This window comes from Eptatretus burgeri, chromosome 9 (assembly GCF_056783735.1).
Source record: "Eptatretus burgeri isolate ZD-2024b chromosome 9, Ebu_testis_v1, whole genome shotgun sequence".
Lineage (NCBI taxonomy): Eukaryota > Metazoa > Chordata > Myxini > Myxiniformes > Myxinidae > Eptatretus > Eptatretus burgeri.
Window position 1 is genome coordinate 70357304 of NC_140969.1, and position 22694 is coordinate 70379997.

Consider the following 22694-nt stretch of genomic DNA (forward strand, 5'->3'; position numbering starts at 1 on the left):
TGCAACTAATTGCAAACCATACATATACACTTTGTTTCACGATGCACTGAACTTTGTTGAAAGTATAATCAAACTTCATTTTGCTTTGCTTTATAACACAATAAAATTTACATGCACACTCACAGTACATTATTACGAGTTTCACGTGACTGTTGAAATTGGAGGAATAACGGACTTTAACAGGGATAGTGTCAAATAAGGATGTGACATCAAGTCACAGGACCTCCCTGAACAGTTTGATCAATACATTTTTTTATCATAAATGAAGGTTTCAGAAGGTAGAATGGAGTCCCCCCCCCCCACCAAGGACTCAAAGTATCCACCTTCGTATGTGCATGCATATATATATATATATATATATATATATATATATATATATATATATATATATATATATATATATACATATATATATATACATATATATATATATATATATATATATATATATATATATATATATATATATATATATATATATATATATATATATATATACATATACATATATATATATATATATATATATATATATATATATATATATATATATATATATATATATATATATATATATATATATATATATATATATATATATACATATATATATGTATATGTATATACATAAATATATACATATATATACATATATATATATATATACATATATACATATATATATATATATATATATATATATATATATATATATATATATATATATATATATATATATATATATATATATATATATATATTGTTGCGGTATTCGCGCCCGCCGGCGTGCTGACGGCCACGTAACTCGAATCGCGGCACGTCGCCCACCGGACGGACAATCCAGTCGTGACCCTCTCGGACTAACGCCGGGAACCAGTCACGGGTGGACCTTTCGGTCTCACCGCGATCGAGCCAATCAGCCCCCGCGTGGGATAGGGTTGCTCGCCGGGTCGACCTACCTAAGTACCCACGCGGAGGGTAGACCGGGCGATCGCACCTCGCCGCAGGTCGACTTCGGACACGGGCCACCTAAGCGACCCGTTCCGTACTATCAGAATAACCGAGCGGTGTTATCGTCGACCTCGACGGTTCGATTAATTATCGGGCGTATTCAGCCCACTACCAACCCTTTACGTGAAGCAAGATGGGGATTCAATGGAGGAAAAGACGAAGCGAAGCGGGAGAACAGTTCAACAATAAAGCACATTTATTCGCGACGAACGGAAAGCACACAAATACAATTCCACCAAATGCACACAGAAAAAACACAATTCCATTTACACAAAAAGCAAATATAAAAGCGAAAACAATGCAGAGCTAATACCGACTACCGAGCACACGGCAACACTTATACAATTCTACTTCACAGACGGCGCCGACAACACATACCCAAAACCAAGGAAAAGAAATCCCTCAAGAATGAGGCGGGCCTGAGGCCGAGACCGGGTCGCGCCTACCCGTCTGGTGATGAGACGCGGAGCGGCGATGGCGCCTCACTCCGCGGGCCTCGCGGACAGTGCCTGGCAGGGGGTGGGAAAGGGGGCCCCCTTGGTCGCACTATCTCAGCGCGGGGGGAAACAGGAGGGGGTTGCTGATGCTCGGGGTATAGAGGATCTTTATTATCCCTGGTGTGCGTCTCCACCTCGGCCAGGTCGCGCTGCCGGCCTCCCTCGGGCGTGCAGCTCCCGGCACCGACGCGAGCACCCCCTCGTCTGCCTTCGCCGTTGCCGCCTCTCCGCCTCTGGACTCTCCACCCTGGACTCTTCTTTGGGCTCTCCTCGTTCGACTCTCTTCAGCTTCTCCAGCTACTGCAGGCTTCGGGCTCCAGACTTCCACACTCTTCTGACTGACGAACACCGTCCTTTTATCCCCCCGTAGCTTCGCCTTTGACCCCCTCCCTTCGACCTTTCACCTCGCTCCCCATTGGCCCAAGAAAAAGTGGGCGTGAAGGCTTTTTGATCCACAAATTTGCATATATCGATCGTTCTGGAGGCGGGGCCAAATCGCCCCTCGCTCACCGATTGGACGGCAAAAAGTGGACGTGTGTCGTTTTTGATCCGTTTTTGAAGCACAAAATCCGTGATTTTGTACACGCTGTTCAACGTGCGCCCTGCACGAGTCCAACACCGGTACCCACAGCGGGGCAAGAACGGTGGCGATGCTACGGTTGCGAGGTGTGACGTGAAGGTCGTGGCGGTTGTGGTGAAGCGGCGTTGTGGTTGGTGGTTGATGTTGTGGTTGTGGTGGTAATCATGGCGGGTGGTCCAAAATAAAGATAGTAAAAGAAAAACGGCTATCCTGAAGAGTCGCAGCTCGCATAAATGACATGTATTCCCACTAGACAACGGGTTTGGGCCTAACTACACATGCACTTACCGAGATACCTCACCTAAGGGACCTGAATGGTGGTTTGCGAATTTGGTAACCACAACACTACCCCCTCCCCTTTTTACAGACTCGTCCCGAGTCGTCAAATTTTCGTGTGCCATCATGTGTAGTTTTCCCCTAGTACATTTTACCTACGGATCCCTGAGTGCGACATTCATGGTATTCGTGTCCCCAAAATAAATAACCTGAGGGCTGCGTAACTACCTAAACAAACTCACTCACACGGACGACTTAAATAAAATTGCCGGCGCTAAGACATACATGCCGGGGGGCGCACTCATATTTACAGTACATCTTACCTTAACTTACAAATTTTACACTAAACCATGGCCCAGGATCATTGAACTCTGCAAAAGAAAGCAGTTAGCAGGGAGCCAGGCTGCCCACATGCAGTCTCTGGCTCAAACGATGCAGGTGACAGGGAACGTGGCTGGCTGCTCACACGCAGTCCAAGGCCTTCCCTTTTGAACTGAACGCAGTGAACCACAACGGTGCATGGGCTGCACAAACGCAGTCTCCGTGCCAGCTCAAGTGGCACACGCAATGAGCACAACGAATGGATGCATGAACACAAACACGGTGCACGGGCCGCCACTGCAGGCCCGTGTTGTAGCTGCCAACGGGGCAGTTCTCGCAGCTTGCAAACTGTTGCTTTTACGATCCTGGCGCACATGGAAATGAACAGGGGGGGCAAAGCAAAAATTGAACGGGGCTGGTGAACGTGGGCAGTGGGCATGGCATGGCAAAGGTGAGCAGGCAAACACAGCCCGCAGAAGAAGGAGGCCGCTGCAGGCAAACACAGCCGGCAGACGAACTGGCCGGAACAGGCCTCGAAGACAAACAGCCAGCAGATGAACTGGCCGGCACAGGCCTTGCAGCACACAGCTGCTGATGAAGTTGGCCGGCCTCCGCCTTGAAGCAAAACACAGCCAGCCGATGAAATTGGCCAGCCTTTGCCGTTCAATGGAGGTTGGTGGAGGGAGTGCGGTGGTGCTGGCCACTTGGAAGGCGGGCTCGGACCTACCTACCTGTCTCCCTCCCAACCTATCGCCTTTGCCTGTCACTGTACATACCCACTCCCTTAATTTGTCCAAACCCCAATTTAGCCCCAACTTATTTTTTTGTTGTTTTTATTTTTACTTCCCCACTATAAATCGTCCCCTAACCCCCTTTATCGTCCTTGTTCGGCTAACCTATCCTGTCACCTAGCCTACTCCCAACCCCTACGTTCCCTTCCCGGAGGGGAATAAGGGAGAGCTAACGTCCTGTGTCGAGGCCCAACTCAAGCCTCAGAATGGCCTCCCCAGAGTTCGGCGATCTAACCAAAGTGGGTCCAGCGGCCCACAACGAGAGCGTGGGGATGGATGGTGCGGAGGGGTACATCTCCTAATCTACCCTAACCATTTAACTGTTAAACTACCCCGGGGCTTTCAACAAGCGCCTCTCGCTTAAACTATTGGTTCTAACAACCCAGATTCCCGTCGCCTGTGTTGGTGTCCTTACAATTTCGGGCCTCGCCCCCCAATTTTCTCTCCGTGCCCTCACACGGTCTCCTGGCTGGGACACGTGGCTCCCTTTGGCAGGCACGACCCTCTGCCGATTCTCCCGCTATGGCACCCCCGGGCACTACACTGCCTCCGAGCCTACCAGCTCCCTAACACCGGGGAGTGCCCCCCATGGCACCTCCCCTGAAACGCACACGTGGCAGGCCGGCCTCCCGGGCCCCTTTCCGAGGGTCACCCGTGCCCACAACACTGCCCACGCGGCTAATGGCGCCCCGGGCCCCCGCACCAAGCAGGCGCACCCGTGCCCACTACTCTATCCCGGCCCCCCATGGGCCCATGGTCTACCGCGGCCGACTAGCCTGGTGCCCGGGGTACCCACTCAGCGATACTCACCTTTCGCAGCCACGCTCCCAAGCCCGTCAACAGGGCTCCTGCACCCCTCCAAATGGGTCTCGAGCCTACTTTCCCACCAACAACAAAACGACCTCCATTTTTCAATTTGACTAACCCAGCTAACTCACTTTACTCTGACCCCGGGGTCCCTTGGGCGGGAGTCACTCCTCCCCCAATCACTCATCGCACCATGCATTCCCCATTCACTCCACACACACAGACCCGCTGGCCTCACTCACTCACCAAGCACATGCCTCACAATTCACTCACCAACAACTCAACACACACACCACTGAACTCTGCCATCCTTCTAACTACCTCCCCTAACTAACTCGTGCTCCCACGTCGTCCCTTACACTAGTAGCACGTTCCTTTTAACACTACGTAGCTAAACTACGTCCCCACTACACATCCACAAGTCTGTCCATGTTCTCCAAATAATCCCAAATAACTTTTATTTCCCAACCTAAATCTGACTACAATCCCTCTAACTAATCCATTCCACGGACTCCATGAGGACTTACCCCTGCGCCATGAAGTCGGTCTAACTAAGCTAACCCTTCCCCCTAACTAGTTTCCATCCTGTGCCCAGGGTAAGGGGGTCTTTCACCCCTTGCCCAGGAATCCTGTACACCCGAAAGTGAGGCTTGCTTTTTTTTTTTTTTTTTTTTCATGCGCAGCACCTGCGCGACAACTCAGAGCTCGCGCACTTTGCACCTGCCCGTGACGTCATGCAGCTGCACGTGTTCCTCGTCCCTCCTTGGACGGTACCATCCGGCAGAGATACCCCTCCTGCCGGATTCCAACCACACGTGCAGCCATGACGTCACCGTGCGCAAAAAAAAAACAAAAAAACACAAGCCCCACGTCTCGAGGGGTTCCCCACGCGAACACATGTGCTTTGCCCGTTGGAGCTTAACACACACGATCGCGTGGAGAACCCGTCCGGTCCAAATCCATTTACCTGCCTAAACTTTGTCCGTCCGCGGGATCGGCAAATCCACCGCGTGCGTTTCCGGACCGGGACTTCACTCTCGCAAGCGAGCACGTGGCGGTCTCGTGCGTTGCACAGCACGAACCTCGTGCTCACTGCTGGGTGAACCCGGCACGGTCCTCGAAACAACTACAGCCGCTACTCGGCTTTCTCTCCTCTGTCGCCGTCTCCGTCTCCATTCCACACACGCATACCTGCGTGTTACGACGCACACAGTCCACTCCATCACATTCACACGGGGAGACGCGGCTGCGTGCTCCCGCATGCCAACCGACATCTCCCTCTCATACCGCTCTCTCACACACACGGTCTCCCTGGCACACAGCGACCTTGCACACGGCCGTTCACTCACGCGTGCCTCACTACTCACACAAACCATACTACTCACACGTGGTGCTCCATTCACTCGCGCGGGGGCACTCACCCGCGGTGCCTCACCCACGCACGCGAGGGCACTCAACCGCTGTGCCTCATCCACACACCGTGCCTCACTCATACACGCGGGGGCACTCACCCGCGGTACCTCACTCATACACACGGCGACACTCACACACGCGGTCTCTTCCACACAACGTCCCTCACTCATACACGCGGGGGCACTCAACCGCGGTGCCTCATTCACACACACGGCGACACTCACACACGGTGCCTCATCCACACACGGCGTGCTGGGAAGCACACACTCCGGCACCATCGCCACCACACCACTCACACACGGGGTCGCTTCCACACGGGGACGCACTCACACCTTGCACCACACACACAGGGACAACCACACTGGGGATTTGTGTCCCCACAAGGGTCTCCGGGGCCTCTATACCCCCCAAGCTCGCCGTGCACCCGTCCACAGCACCCGTCCTCTCAACCTCGCAAAGCACGACCGAACTCACCTGGTCGTGACTCGCCTCAAGGGGGCATACTCCCTCCCCTCGTTCCTGGAGGAGGCCATCCAGGTGCTCGCACTGGGTCTCTACCCAGTCCGCCAGCTCACCCCCATTATCCTCCACTACCTCCGTGTGTGCGTCACTTACCCCGTCCTCACCGTGCAGTCTCTCCTCTATCGTTCCCATCTCCCGTGTCTCTGTACATTTATAAATTTCTGTTGTCCCCTCCTGTCTATTAGTCTCCGCTTCTTTCTGGCGTCTTTCCCTTATCTTTATGTAGGTCAACCTTGCTTTCTCTTTAAGTCGCTCCCGTCCTTCCCTGTTTTTCACTCCTTGCTCTTTCACGATCTCCGCGTACCTCATCCTTGCTCTCCGTATTAATTGTTCTTTTCTCTCCCTCGCAATTACTTTCACCTCGTCTCTTGTCTCCCGAATTACTTTTTCCTTACCCGCCTCCACCGCGGGCCTGTCAGCCGTTGCACCCCCTTCCAGCTCGTTTGTTCCGACACGTGGAGTCGCCATTTTAAGTTCCCTGCTCACGGCCTTCATGCCCGCCTGCAGGCATCGGCCCATGTTCTGCGTCTCACCCCGGAACTTTTTCATTTCTTCCTTCATGTTTGCTTCCATTCCGTTTATTTGCTTGTTCATTTCGTTTTTCATTTCATTTGTATTTGTATCCATCTTTTCGTTCATGCCTTTCATTTCGTTTGTATTTGTATCCATCTTTTCGTTTATGCCTTTCATTTCGTTTGTATTTGTATCCATCTTTTCGTTTATTTGTTTGTTCATGTCTTTCATTTCGTTTTTTATTTCATTTGTCATTGCCGCATTCATTTGTGCCAGCATGGTGAATAGCTGGGCCATGTCGGATGCACTCAAGTGAGCCGTTTCGGCAGGGGTTGGGGAAGGGTCTTGGTGGAGAGGGGGGGGGGAGGTGTCATACACCGCGGCCGCTGCCGCACCCACCTCGGGCCCTGGGTTCAGTTGGGCGAGTCCGTGTTCCTGCACAATCAACATTTCCTGCTCGGGGATTCCATCCTGGACCATGGATTCTACACATTCTACATCCATTTCTAATACCCCCGGCTCCCGCTCGCCTTGAGACGCCATCTTGCTTCTCGTGAAGGGTTAATTTGCTCGCTCGTAATTTGGAGGGAATCGGGGGTCGCTTCTCTCACCCCTGGACCGATTCCCGTGAATTTAGCCGGAGACAGGACAGCCCGTTTTCCTGTTCTCCGATACCAGTGCCGCGAGGAGGGCGATGAATTTGTATCGCACGACCTGACACCAGTGTTGCGGTATTCGCGCCCGCCGGCGTGCTGACGGCCACGTAACTCGAATCGCGGCACGTCGCCCACCGGACGGACAATCCAGTCGTGACCCTCTCGGACTAACGCCGGGAACCAGTCACGGGTGGACCTTTCGGTCTCACCGCGATCGAGCCAATCAGCCCCCGCGTGGGATAGGGTTGCTCGCCGAATTCGACCTACCTAAGTACCCACGCGGAGGGTAGACCGGGCGATCGCACCTCGCCGCAGGTCGACTTCGGACACGGGCCACCTAAGCGACCCGTTCCGTACTATCAGAATAACCGAGCGGTGTTATCGTCGACCTCGACGGTTCGATTAATTATCGGGCGTATTCAGCCCACTACCAACCCTTTACGTGAAGCAAGATGAGGATTCAATGGAGGAAAAGACGAAGCGAAGCGGGAGAACAGTTCAACAATAAAGCACATTTATTCGCGACGAACGGAAAGCACACAAATACAATTCCACCAAATGCACACAGAAAAAACACAATTCCATTTACACAAAAAGCAAATATAAAAGCGAAAACAATGCAGAGCTAATACCGACTACCGAGCACACGGCAACACTTATACAATTCTACTTCACAGACGGCGCCGACAACACATACCCAAAACCAAGGAAAAGAAATCCCTCAAGAATGAGGCGGGCCTGAGGCCGAGACCGGGTCGCGCCTACCCGTCTGGTGATGAGACGCGGAGCGGCGATGGCGCCTCACTCCGCGGGCCTCGCGGACAGTGCCTGGCAGGGGGTGGGAAAGGGGGCCCCCTTGGTCGCACTATCTCAGCGCGGGGGGAAACAGGAGGGGGTTGCTGATGCTCGGGGTATAGAGGATCTTTATTATCCCTGGTGTGCGTCTCCACCTCGGCCAGGTCGCGCTGCCGGCCTCCCTCGGGCGTGCAGCTCCCGGCACCGACGCGAGCACCCCCTCGTCTGCCTTCGCCGTTGCCGCCTCTCCGCCTCTGGACTCTCCACCCTGGACTCTTCTTTGGGCTCTCCTCGTTCGACTCTCTTCAGCTTCTCCAGTTACTGCAGGCTTCGGGCTCCAGACTTCCACACTCTTCTGACTGACGAACACCGTCCTTTTATCCCCCCGTAGCTTCGCCTTTGACCCCCTCCCTTCGACCTTTCACCTCGCTCCCCATTGGCCCGAGAAAAAGTGGGCGTGAAGGCTTTTTGATCCACAAATTTGCATATATCGATCGTTCTGGAGGCGGGGCCAAATCGCCCCTCGCTCACCGATTGGACGGCAAAAAGTGGGCGTGTGTCGTTTTTGATCCGTTTTTGAAGCACAAAATCCGTGATTTTGTACACGCTGTTCAACGTGCGCCCTGCACGAGTCCAACACCGGTACCCACAGCGGGGCAAGAACGGTGGCGATGCTACGGTTGCGAGGTGTGACGTGAAGGTCGTGGCGGTTGTGGTGAAGCGGCGTTGTGGTTGGTGGTTGATGTTGTGGTTGTGGTGGTAATCATGGCGGGTGGTCCAAAATAAAGATAGTAAAAGAAAAACGGCTATCCTGAAGAGTCGCAGCTCGCATAAATGACATGTATTCCCACTAGACAACGGGTTTGGGCCTAACTACACATGCACTTACCGAGATACCTCACCTAAGGGACCTGAATGGTGGTTTGCGAATTTGGTAACCACAACAATATATATATATATATATATATATATATATATATATATATATATATATATATATATACATATATATATATATATATATATATATATATATATGATTTATAGAGCAAATACCAACTGTCGCTTGGACGATGGGAATAGTAAAGGGGGGGGGGAGAAAAGGGGGGGGGGAAGAGGGAAGGGTGGGGGAGAGAGAGGGGTGAGAGTGAAGTGGTGGAGAGGGAAAGAGAGAGGAGGAAGGGGGAGCAAGGAGGAGTGTGGGAGCGAGGAGGAGTGGGTGAGCGAGGAGGGCTGGGGGAAGGAATGACTGTGAGGTGAGAGGAAGGGAAAGCAGACATGCGATGAAACATTATTACGATTCATACTGTCTCATCAAAATGATTCTGCATCGAAAAACAGTGAAGACGGAAACAAAATAATCTCTGAAATCCATTTTCTACTAGTCATACAAAAATATGGCCCAGAGACAAAAGCCACCCGCACACGTCCGGAGACAAAACCCGCCGGACGCATCCGGAGCCAAGCCGTCCAGACACAAACACTACTCGGACACATCCAGAGACAAACTCCCGTCCGGAATCAAACACCGCTCGGACACATCTGGAGACAAACTCCCGTCCAGACATAAACACCACCCAGATATGTACAGAGACAGAGAGAGACAGAGACAGAGACAGAGACAGAGACAGAGACAGAGACAGAGACAGAGACAGAGACAGAGAGAGAGAGAGAGAGAGAGAGAGAGAGAGGGTGAGTGAGAGTGGTGTGGAAGGAGGGTGCTGGACTGTATTGGGAGGGGATAGAGCAAGGATGGGACAAAGAGAAAGAGGGGTGTGGTCGGGGAGTTAGCAGAGAGAATATGTTTTGCTTTATGAACAACACACACACACACACACACACACACACACACACACACACACACACACACACACACACACACACACACACACACACACACACACACACACACACACACACACACACACACACACACACACACGTTCGTGCTTGGCCGATATCAGCAATTTTACGGGAATCAGCAGGTTGGAGTCAATATGATTACCGAATACAGAACATACTGTACACAACACAAAAACATGAAGTAGCTTTCACTAAAAAAACAATGTTCCATTTATAAAGATGTTTCAGGGATGTGTTCACAACTATTGTGTGACGGGTGGAAAAAAAATTTGACTCGGTAATTCAGAAAATACGTTAATACAGTAAACAGCTTGGAAATCGGATATTAATGTCATCATAAAAACTTGCTTCGAATGACGGAGCACGAACAATTCGCTTGGGATGACGGGATATGAACCACTCACTTGGGATGATGGGATATGAACCACTCGCTTGGGATGACGGGATATGAACCACTCGCTTGGGATGACGGGATATGAACCACTCACTTGGGATGACGGAGCACAAACTACTCGCTCGGGATAACGGAGCACGAACTACTCACTCGGGATGACGAGGCATGAACCACTCGCTCAAGATGATGGGGAACGAACCACTCCCACAGGATGACGGGGCACAAATCACTCACTCAGGATGATGTGGTACAACCCACTCACTCAAGATGATGGGGAATGAACTACTTGCTCAGGATGACGGGGCACGAATCACTCACTCAGGATGACGGGGCACAAACTACTCACTCGGGATGATGGGGAATGAACTACTTGCTCAGGATGATGGAGCATGAACCACTCACTCAGGATGACGGGGAACCAACCACTCACTCAAGATGACGGGGAACAAACCACTCACTCAGAATGACGGAGCATGAACCAGTTGCTCTGAATGATGTGGCGTGGCAAAAGCATCCACAGTGAGTGAACGGTTCGCTCAGAATGATGTAGCACTGTGCCGCTATCGACTATAGGCAAGTGGCTTAAGCCCTCAAGCAAGCACTCCAATTAAATGGTTGATAAGCACCTGCTGGCCAGACTGTGGCTGCATACCATGTCAGATCCCTTTATCGTTAAAGCCGGTCTTCACCGTGGCCACAGCAGTTGAAGAAATAAAATGAATTTGTTCAAATAATGACTTTATCCACAAGAGTTTATCCACCTTGTGTGTTAACTGGCGTATTGGCAGTTTTTCTGATCTGTTTCTACATTCATGGCCTTGTGCTTCGTGTATTCACGGTTTTTCGCAAGTGTATTTCACGGGAGTGTTGTAAGTGGAGTAGTTTTTCGCGGGATTTTTTATTTTTCCTTGTGAATCACGAACCCTCGGGAACCTATCCCCCTTTTTACCATTGAAACAATGCCTCAAACATTCGTGGAGGCCTCAATACTGGATTTGACATTCTGGACAAACAAGGCCTCAATACTGGATTCGACATTCTGGACAAACAAGGCCTCAATACTGGATTTGACATTTGCGGCATTTTTCAAAAATGTATCCCCCACGAATGTCAAGGTCTTACTGTGCTTTGTTTTTCCAGTATTGAGTGTCAGTCCAATGGACGTAGCAGCAGTTATTAACCTTGTGAAGTAGAAGTTCAGCTTCATGTAACATGTCAGAGAGGAGTGCTATGTCACCAGCAAAATCCAAATCAGAAATATGTTAGACTGGATGTCTGTGACAGAGAGAGAGAGAGAGAGAGAGAGAGAGAGAGAGAGAGAGAGAGAGAGAGAGAGAGAGAGAGAGAGAGAGAGAGAGAGAGAGAGAGAGAGAGAGAGAGAGACAGAGACAGAGACAGAGACAGAGACAGAGAGAGAGAGAGAGAGAGAGAGAGAGAGAGAGAGAGAGAGAGAGAGAGAGAGAGAGAGAGAGAGATATTAACCATCTCAGTCTTCTGTCAGTTCTTAGGGCAAAGACCAAGGCAATGGTAAACATGTGAGGAGCCAGCGGGTTGCCTTGGAGAACTCCAGCGTTGATTTGGGAATTTTCAGTCTCTCCTTCAGTAGTTAAATCCACTGCAGAGGTATATTCATACAGGATTTGGAAAAGTTTATTCTTGTCATTGGGATTGAAAGCTTTTTTGAAGTCGATGAAGATGATAGCGGCGTCTTTTTGGTGTTACATATTTCCTCAATGATGTGCCTGAGCAAGATTCTGATAAGGTGTAGATAGAAGAGGCCGAAAACCATTTTGATTTGGACAGAGGATTTTTTTTCTAGTTTAGGGCGAATTCTGTTAAGAAGGAGGCGATTGTAGATTTTTGCTGCAGTTTTGGTTAGACTTATTTCCTGGTAATTTTCAGGGAGGGTTAAATTTCCTTTCTTGGGTTTTGGTACAATGCCCTCTTACACCCATTCTGGAGGCCGATTTCCTAGGTATGTTTCGTTGGAGAAATTCAATAAAGTTCTTAACTTCGGAAGTCACCAAACTTTAAATGGAATACCATCGAGACCGGGGGCTTTTCCATGTTTCATGGCTGTTTCAGGTTCTGCTCGTGAGAAGATGCCAACAGTAAGGTTGGAGTTGACCTTGAAGATAGGATCAATTGGGTTGTTGGGTAGGCTAGAATTATCTGAAGAGAGCAGTTTAAACAACAAAAAAGAGTTTTCCAGGAATCTAAGAGATACTTGCCTTGAATAAAAAAGGTTTTCGATTTATTTCCAGAAAGATGTTTCACTTGCTTCGAGGAAATTACGGAGTGTGTTGGTTGATATATGTTATGGAATAAAACTATTTATACTGAGTATCTATACGTCATTGTATGTTATAAAGTAAAAAAAAAAGTTGGTGTTTCTTTGACTACTGCAATCTCGTTCCGAGAACCCTTTGAACAATCCTTTGCACGATGTTTCCAGAAACAACTGATGTCACCAGAAAGCATATCATCACCGTCATTGTTTTATAACTATTTGGTTGAAGGAGAAAACTCTTAAATATGGTTGACATTCATCATCTTTTCTTAAACGTCCTTTACTCATAAATGAGTGTGTGTGTGTGTGTGTGTGTGTGTGTGTGTGTGTGTGTGTGTGTGTGTGTGTGTGTGTGTGTGTGTGTGTGTGTGTGTGTGTGTGTGTGTGTGTGTGTGTGTGTGTGTGTGTGTGTGTGTGTGTGTGTGTGTGTGTGTGTGTGTGTGTGTGTGTGTGTGTGTGTGTGCATACAGAGTTCATTACGAAGACGAAACAGCCGGGAATACCACAGGCCAGACAGAAAGTCACTTGCTCAGGTAAGCATGTCACTGACTCTTATAACACCTGTTGAAAATACAATCCAATGAAAATACAAAGTAATCTCATTATTGATGTGAAATACACCACTGAAATAATTAGTGATTTTAGCGCATTTAACGAAGTGATTTACTCCATGACATAATTTTTTTTTAATTACATGGAACCATCAATAGTCAAATCTAATAATCCAACTAAAGAAAGTAATATCATTAACACTAAAGGAACCTTATCAGGCAGGATGTTATTACGCTGAACGTACTCTCCAGTCACCCACTGCGGTCACGGCTGCAACCTATCTGGGTCAGCGACAGTTACTATTCGCTTTTCATACGAGGCATTACTGACGCTTCAATCTCAGTCGGGGTGAATACAGGGTGGTCGGGATGGAGGAGGGTCATGCTGGGGAGGGGTGTGGAGGGCTGGACATATTGGGTAGATGGTGGGTAAACTTGAAGAATGGCTTAAGAGAGCATAACGTACAGTATAATGAAGAACTAGTCTTGCTCTTGAAGGCCTAGTGTCGATCTGCATAGGTAGTAGTAGTGGAAGTGGAATGGATGATATCAACAAAATGTGAGATTGAGGTTTGCTTACCACCGTGGGAAGAAAGGAGAAGCTGACGTTTCGGGGATTAACCCTTTGTCAGAGAAAAAAAACAAAGTATAGTTTGATATAGAGCTCAGATCCGAAGGAGTTCTCCACAAAGCTTGCCTGCCATACCCCCAGATGCGATCTCAAAAATCAATGGTTTCTCTCTTGACCCCCCCCCCCCCCGGGGTGCCTTTGAGTGGCTTTTCCAGAACCTTCTCAGTCAACTACGATTAACTGCATGTTGGCTAGGTCCAAATTCAAACAAGCGCAAAACTTAACGAAAACAAAGGCCATGACATTCAAGGGAAAACAAGGCATGGCCAGATGCTCCAATCTTTGGGAGGCTTTTGATCGAACAGGAAAAACACAGAATTTGTCGATTTCTAAGAGGCAAACACAGTGCAAAGGAAGCAAATGGAGGATAATTACAGATTGGTTGCTTTAACACTGAAAAATAAAGTTATTCTCCGGTGGCTAATCTGATGTGGTCAATACAATAGACACTCTCCTAAAGACAATGCATTGTCCATTGCAGTCTGTCCTTTATTGTACAATCTAATCTTCACAATCCCTTGAGCTTATTATTCCGTTATCCACCACTGTTATCCTTCTTTTGTTTATTTCATAATTCCTACTATCTTTGCTGATTAGTCCCCGACCAGATTCACAGGAGGGGGATATAGGAATGCTCTCCATATGTCCGTTTGTCAATCCCACCTGTGGTTTCCAGAATTTTTCCAATACCCTATGACATATTCAACTGAAACTTGGTTCCCTGGCTTTATTATGATAAATTACAGAAGAAGTTCGAGTTTCAGGGTGTTTCATCAATTTTTCACAGGGTTATGTCCTTTTTGGACTTAGAAAATATATTATACATGGGTCAGTGTTCAGCTGCCCTGACTCCATCCAACTGCTTTACACCCATTGACTGGACAGCTGGCCTGACTCCACCAAAATAAAAGCATGCTACACCATTGCATGAAGCAGCACAGATCAATAGGCCTCAGGCTTTAGGCCAAGGTGTTAGTCCATGGCCCATTGCAATTGGAACGATTCCAAGTATATAACCATGATGTATTATAGATGCACATAAGCCGTGCGCATGTTTTTGCTTCATGTATGTACTTCAGGTTATTTTTTATGTGAAGTAGGTAAAGCCAAGAAACGAATGAAACACGGTGGGTAAAGCCGCTGTCACACCTTGACATTTTAGCCAGCGTATGGCAACGTATCAAAATGGATGTAAAACGCTGCCGTACGCTGAACTATTGATGGTTTTTTCAGTTTTTGGCGTATTCATAACGAGTTGGACGTATGCATAACGTATTAGTAACATACACAGAACGTTTCGATAACATATGGATAACTTATACCAACGAATGCTTAGCGTGGTGTTGGCGTTCACAACCTATGCCCAATGATAGTCTAACGTATGCATAGTGCACGGCAGCGTATCGCCGACGATCACGTGGCGTAGCCTATTAAAAGGCTGCGGCTCGACGATTCAAATCATAACCGCACTAGACATCGAAGTGTCAAGGCCCTGTCACACCTTGACGTTTTAGCCAGCGTATGCCGACGTATGAAAAATTTGCCGAATACGCTGGCACACTTCGAATACGTTATGGGTAAGTCTTGTATACGTTAAGAGCACGCTGAAGCACCCTGGCATACGTCGTAGTACGCTGAGCACGTCGACACATTTTAAGCATGCTCCAAATTTTTAGACGTATGCCAGCGTATGATGCACACGTTCCGCATACGCTGGCCATAAGTTGTAGGCACGTTATGCGATCGTTGACACACGTCGACACACGTTACTTGTAAGTTACTCATAAGTCGAAACACGTCGAGGTAATGTTTAGCGTACCCGAAACTTATTTCTAACCTATGAGTAACGTGCTTTGAACCTATGTGTGACGTATCTCCAACGCATATTGACGTATGAAGACGTATTTGACGTCTTCCAGACAACCACAGAACTTAGTGAACGTGTTTCTAACTTACAGCTACCGTATAATGGCGTATTGGCAGCATTTAGGGGAATTGGTATATAAAAATAGGGTTCACACAGGAGGAACCCGTCAGTGTTCCAGACTCCATGTTTTTTTTTTCTTCGGTATGACGGTGATGTTGACACTTCGATTTCTAGTGCGGTTATGATTTAAATCGTTGAGCGGCAGCCTATTAATTATATTATATTATAACCGCACTAGAAATCGAAGTGTCAACATCACCGTTATGCCAAAGAAAAAAAAACCATAGAGTCTGGAACAATGACGCTAAACATTACCTCGACGTGTTTCGACTTATGAGTAACTTACAAGTAACGTGTGTCGACGTGTGTCAACGATCGCGTAATGTGCCTCCAACTTATGGCCAGCATATGCGGAACGTGTGAGTTATACGCTGGCATATGTCAAAACATTTTGAGCGTGTTAAAATTTGTCGACGAGCTCGGCATACTACGACGTATGCCAGCGTGCTTCAGCATGCTCTTAACGTATACCAAACTTACCCATAACGTATTCGACGTGTGCCAGCGTTTTAGACAAATTTTTCATAAGTCGGCATACGCTCGCTAAATCGTCAAGGTGTGACAGCGGCTTAAGAAAGGTTCTTCTTCTTCATTTTGGTTCCGGTATTGGCTCGAGCATGTATTAAAGCAAACAAATTTTTTTCTCCGGTATGTTATCCTTGTTGTCTTTATTGGTTTATCGTATACAAAATATATCAGTAAATTAAAATTGCTTTTCCTTTTCTTTTTCCGAATAGATCTAAACACAGTGGGTTTGAGGGTTTCTTTTTCTTCATTGGGAACAGTAAGGGACATGTATTACAAAGCAATTCTTGCTCTTGTTCCACCAACGAATTGCCACAATATCATTCTGCTATCCAATCAGAAAAGACCATGCTTATTCTTTGATCAAATCGGCGCTGTCACTGTTATTCCAGGAAGTTGATTGACTTTTATTTTGGTTAATCCACTATCGAACTAGTTTGCTATGAACGCATGTATCATAATGTACATGCCATTTGGAAACGCAAGTCGAATGTCGTACAAATCTTTACAGTTGATCACAAAGTGAAACCGTTTGAGACAATCTGACATATGCTCAACTGACATTCATCCACATCCATTTCATGTTCTTTGTGCAGGACCAAACGAGTAATTAATACGTGTGTCTGGATTGAAAATAAACTCTGTTTATTTATTAATGTCCATCTGGGTTGAAGGAAAGGAAGGAGTACGAGAGTACAACTTGTACAGCCTCAGGCGCCATGACTCATTCTGCTGTTAAGATTGTTCGGGAGCACCAACGGATCTCTTTGAACAAAGGGGATCTTGTAAAGCTGTGTGACGAAACGCCTAATGTAGGGAAATCAAATTAAACAAAGTGTGTTTCCTGTGTGCTGAAGGTGGACAGGGCAGTTTGAGCCTGTGCCCCCTCCCCCATGTGGGAACACAGCACCGCTTTCTCAAAGGCAGGAAGGCAAGTCTTGGGGTGGGGTGATGGGGGAACGCCCAAACCTTTGGCACAGGGTTCTCTTTGCTTACATTATAACAGGTTTCACACACCGTACGAGCACCATGAAACGAGCGAGTCGGTGCAAACTGCAGAAATAGAATGTAAACACGAGGCACTACACAAGCTTGGATTGAGACAGGGTTCAATTGTACACATTTGTGAGTGACAATTAGATTACTGATTTACTAAGTCTAATTACAATGAGTGAAGTACACATCATTTCCTTTAAAAGTAGTAAATGTCATGAAAAGTTACAGATCTAATCCGGCTTGACCTGACAAGAGGACACAGCTACAGCAACCCCTTGGGTATGGTAACCATCAGAGCAACCAGACCAGTAGCAGGTGTAATCACCCACCATGAAATTAGTAAATGTGAAAAGAAAATCATTTGTGAATTTGTTAATTGATGTTTTTCAATCATAAATTCTTCAGTGTTTAATTACAATGAGTGAAGTACACATCACATAAAATTATTACAATAACTTCAATAACTAGAAGGGCACTCGGTGGAGCGCATACCTCCGCCACGCAATGCCTGATCCAGTAGAACATATCGGACCCAATAAATTTTTGAGATATCATGCTGTACATCGTTTTTGTCCCTATTTCTCGATGGTGAAGAATCACTTGGGAATTCCAGATGTCGGATCCGGATCCGAATCTTCACCAAAATCTAATCAGTTCGTTCTTGTCACACACCCAACCGTCCCACCAAATTTCATCCGGATCTATCCACAACTTTTTGAGATATCCTGCATCCCCAAAAAACAAATAATAAGAAGAAGACGTCGTGCAAAGTACCATACTTGCGAACAGGGCGTAGTGGCGTGCGCCTGTAATCCGGCTACTCGGAGGCTTGGGTTGGAGGATCGCTTGAGGACGGGAGCTCTGCGCTGGGCTGCGCTATGAGAGGGTGTAGGGCAGCCCGGAATCATGACGAAACCCAATCCTTATCCCTGTGTCGTTGCGTTGCCAGGGTTCCGTTGCCAGGACCAGGGTTGCGTCAGGAAGGGCATCCTGCGTAAAACCTGTGCCAAACCAGTATGCGGATCATAACGGATGATCCACTGTGGCGACCCCTAACGGGAGAAGAGGAAAGAAGAAGAAGAGTACGATATTTGCAAAATCCAAAAAACAACTTTGACCTCAAAAAAAATTGGTGGTTGGATTCAATGACCAAATATGCAACTCCTCTTCATATTTCAAGTCAATCGGATGAAAATTGACGATTTTAGAAATCTGACCTATGTTGACCTTTTGTCTTATGTTGACATGAAAAATAATTGGTGGTTGAATTCAGTGACCTGAAATATAAATGCTCTTCAAATTTCAAGTCAATCGGATGAAAATTGAGGAATTTAGAAATTTGACAAATTTGTTGACCGTTGGCCTATGTTGACCTTTTGACCTCAAAAACAATAGGCTTCTTGCTTATGACAAACCCTACTATGCGGTGAAGGTTCGTGGAGATCATTTTAAATTGTGATCTGCAGGCGATTGACAAACAAACAGACAATAATAAAATCGACTAACCAATATACTTTAATAATCTTCGATTTTGTAAGTAACAAACGGACAGAAAGGGGTGAAAATCTACTCTCCTTCCACCTTGGGTGGTGAAGGTATGAACGAAAACTTAATTTTCATTACTCAACTTAATTCATTACTTTTTTTTATTTTTCTTAATTATTTAAATCTTAATTTTCGTTACAGACAGACAGCTCAAAGGGAAGTCCACAAACCTCTTTCGGCTGTCCTAGCAGTCCCATGGGATCTGCTTTAGCTTCGGTAGTAGTTACAGCTTGCACAATTGAATGAAATTTAAGACAATTTTGTCTTCACATGGACTCGTCGTTTGTTTGCAGCTCATGACTGTGGGCTAGCATCGGTTTTCGAAAGGGCTTGACAGTGCCACTGATGCAGTGCCCCTTGTCGGTTAGAGCAGAAATTTTGGAATTTGTTCAGGGTGGCGGTGATAGCTCACCTACTCTCTGTGAAAGACTGGTGGTCGACCAGAATCGGTAGCGTAATGGATAGAGCGTCTGCTCCGAATGTTTCAGGTTGGTGGTTCAAACCCCGGCCGAGTCATACCAAAGACTTTATAAATGGTACGTGCTGTTTCCTTTCTTGACGTTCAGCATTTGGTTAGAGCATGGACAATCCCTGTAGGGTGGCATCCACTGGGAGGTGGAAATTCCTCCTTATGAAATGCCCCGCTGTTGTTGGTGAAATGGTGAGAAAGGTGGTGGCATTGTTGCGGCATCGCAAGTACACAGAGTGCCCCGGGAAGTGACGGCACTTCCCCAAAGCTCAGTTGGCTGTGTTTGTCTCGTCTCGCAGTTCTATGTTTTGTCGTGTGTGTGTGTGTGTGTGTGTGTGTGTGTGTGTGTGTGTGTGTGTGTGTGTGTGTGTGTGTGTGTGTGTGTGTGTGTGTGTGTGTGTGTGTGTGTGTGTGTGTGTGTGTGTGTGTGTGTGTGTGTGTGTGTGTGTGTGTGTGTGTGTGTGTGTGTGTGTGTGTGTGTGTGTGTGTGTGTGTGTGTGTCGGATAGACTACGAGCCTTAAATCCTGTTAAAAAAGAGACTTTAAATTGGTATGTTTCAACAAGAAAATGGGATCTTTAAATTCCACCAACTAATGCCGACAGACAGCACAACCAGCTTCGCTTCCTTCTGAGGGACAGCACACACAATGATGAATTAATTGCCCTGTACATATACTATGGCGAGAACAGAGAAAATACAATTTCATCTTCACAAAATTTCATGATCTCTCACCCACATTATCCCTGTTTAAACCCATCTTTCATCAACGCCAGTCTGTTGCTGCATGCAACTTCCTTTTTTTGATTCCTTACTTTTCATAATGGTATCTGAGTTATTTTTTTTTAATTTTATTTATCTCATAGCCATGCCATATCCACTGGAGTAAGCCTGGTGTTGGCTTAGTGGTTGGGTTGGTTGGTTTGGAATCCTCGGGTCCTGATTTCGAGCCCCGTCAGCTGTTCATTTCAACACCAGGTGGGGTTGACCTGCCTGTCATCCTTCTGAGGTCAGCGAAATAAGCACCAGTGTGCTGGTAATAGGGGCACCACAGCAACGGCATAGCCGTGTGTTAAGACGATCTGTCCTCACCAATGATTCAACCAGCACCCATAAGTTTGCACATGAGAGTATGTGTGTTATTCCAGTACTCTATAATACAACAGACAATACTAAAATGACTAAATCTAAATACAACTCGTGCCTTACAGATACGACTTGCATACAAGTGACAGCAACCTGAGATGCATTTCACAGAGGGATATGGGGGAGGGCAGTTTAAGGGTTATCAGGGTAAGGGGTTCCTCCCCCACCCCTCCACCCCCCACAAGGCACCCTCCTGGAACATTTGCATTTTGTGAGTACTGCCTGGGGTGGAGAGGTGTAGGAGGACGCAAAGAAGTCGTCGTAGTTACCCAATCGCTCTGGTGTCGGTTGTCGAGGCTGAATAATTTATGTTGCAGCTGTGCCTGATTGATTTCCTAAAATGAGGTCCAAACGGCCAAAATATGTAAATAAATAAAAAAATACAATCGCACAAAATCCTTGCAAACATATTGTTTAAAAAGTACGTTACTCTTCTTATCGCACAATAGCCTGGGGTAATGCACAAATAAAATTCACATGGTCGTTCTGGAATACACCGTTTTAAAATATATTATCTTTATGGAAAAAGAGCTCATAGTATATGAGAAAAAGGTTCCATAGTTTTATTTTTGGTGGAAAATACATCATGATTACAGTAAGCGTATTGATCGGAATATCTCTACCAGACTTACCCAAAACTATGACTCCTACGAGGAGGTGTGCAAGTCAGCTTTCCAAGCATCTGACTTGGACATGTATTTAATTATTAACGGTTAATCAACAACCCAAAATAATAGAGTTGAATAATTTAAATTAATGTGCATTGGGATCATGATAAGTTGCTGATGTTAATTATTTAGAGATTCTTTTTTTGTCTTAAAGTTGATACACTTTCTATACCACATTGTTTACTTCTTCCCCTTCTTCTTTTCAAGGAGGACAATGCAGACCTGAAGTGCCAGCTGCAGTTTCTGAAAGAGGAAGCTACCTTGATGCGGCGCAAGACTGTGCGTTTGAGCAAAGAGCACGACCATACAGAGCAGGAACTACAGCGCTACAAAGTGGCCTACGGCGAGTTAGAAGAAGCACCACTGACTGCTGAGCCTGGCGTGGCACAAGAGGCCGAGTTGAGGCTGCGACTTCGTCTTGTTGAGGAGGAAGCAAGCATCTTGAGCCGCAAGATTGTGGAACTGGAGGTCGAGAACCGTGGCCTGCGTGCTGAGATGGAAGATGCACGATGCCGCTGTGGAAAAACCGGTGGCATTGAACACGAGGAGTCCTGTGAGGTTCTCGGAGGGGAGCAGTCTGAATCGGCCTGTGAGCTTAGAAGACACCTTCAATTTGTTGAAGAAGAAGCAGAGGTGTTAAGACGATCTGTCCTCGAGCTGGAGGAACAGAACAGGTTGCTGTCTGAGGATCTCAACCGCTTCCAGGGAAGGTCACCTGTTACTAGTTGGGATGAAGATTCTTCAGAAACCCACTCTGAACTGACATTATCTCAGGAGAAAGTGGTTGAACTGGAAAAAACAGTAGCCAAGTTACAATATGAGAAACGACTACTGCTCTCCAGTATCCAAAGGCTGACGCTCAGTCATGGAATGCTTCCTGCAGATATGGAAGAGATAATTTCATGCAAAGTTCAAGAGCTGTCTCAAAATATGCGGGAAGAAGAAATTGGAGTAGACAGTGATGTAGAAGAGCCTTCAAACAAAGCCAATTTTGATATGACATCCACAGATAACACAGAGATTTCAGAGGATCTCAAAAGTAATATTGTCAGAAACTGCAGGCCTCAGGTTTTGGCAATAATAAAACAACAAGCTGCAGCTTTTCAAAAAGCCATGGACGATTTGATTTCCAAGGTGAATTCTTCATGTGGACATGTTCAACCTGCAGTGGCTCATCAGGAATCGGATACAGAAGAGTCAAAAGCTGATGATTGCACTGAAGAATTTCAAAATGTTTCAGCAAGAATATCACAATTTAGTCAGGAGATCCAGTCGTTCATTGACAAGTTGAACATACGGGAAGACATTTCTGAGGGTGGCCTTTCTGAGTATTCAATGCCTCGAGATTACTCTCTGGATTTCCAGGTAAACGGAATGTCTTTGGCATTTTTGCTCTTTTCCTCTACATTAATTTTTATGTCGTCCTTTCTGCCTCAATGTAATGTACC

General features: G+C 46.8%; 1 protein-coding gene and 1 long non-coding RNA gene across 7 annotated transcripts in view; one reads left to right on the forward strand and one right to left on the reverse strand.

The window, feature by feature from the left end:
• LOC147020309 (uncharacterized) overlaps positions 1-22694 on the reverse strand; it is a 127975-nt gene that overhangs the window by 40863 nt on the left and 64418 nt on the right. For all 3 annotated transcript variants that reach the window (XR_015061753.1, XR_015061752.1, XR_015061750.1), the window contains exon 2: positions 18199-18471. This is a non-coding gene — a long non-coding RNA (uncharacterized LOC147020309). The remainder of the gene's footprint in view (positions 1-18198; positions 18472-22694) is intronic.
• Positions 1-22694, forward strand: part of LOC147020310 (microtubule cross-linking factor 2-like) — a 70611-nt gene that overhangs the window by 16299 nt on the left and 31618 nt on the right. For all 4 annotated transcript variants that reach the window (XM_085895604.1, XM_085895601.1, XM_085895602.1 and 1 more), the window contains exons 4-5: positions 13200-13262; positions 21454-22611. In XM_085895604.1, coding sequence (XP_085751730.1) covers positions 13200-13262; positions 21454-22611 — 1221 coding nt within the window. The remainder of the gene's footprint in view (positions 1-13199; positions 13263-21453; positions 22612-22694) is intronic.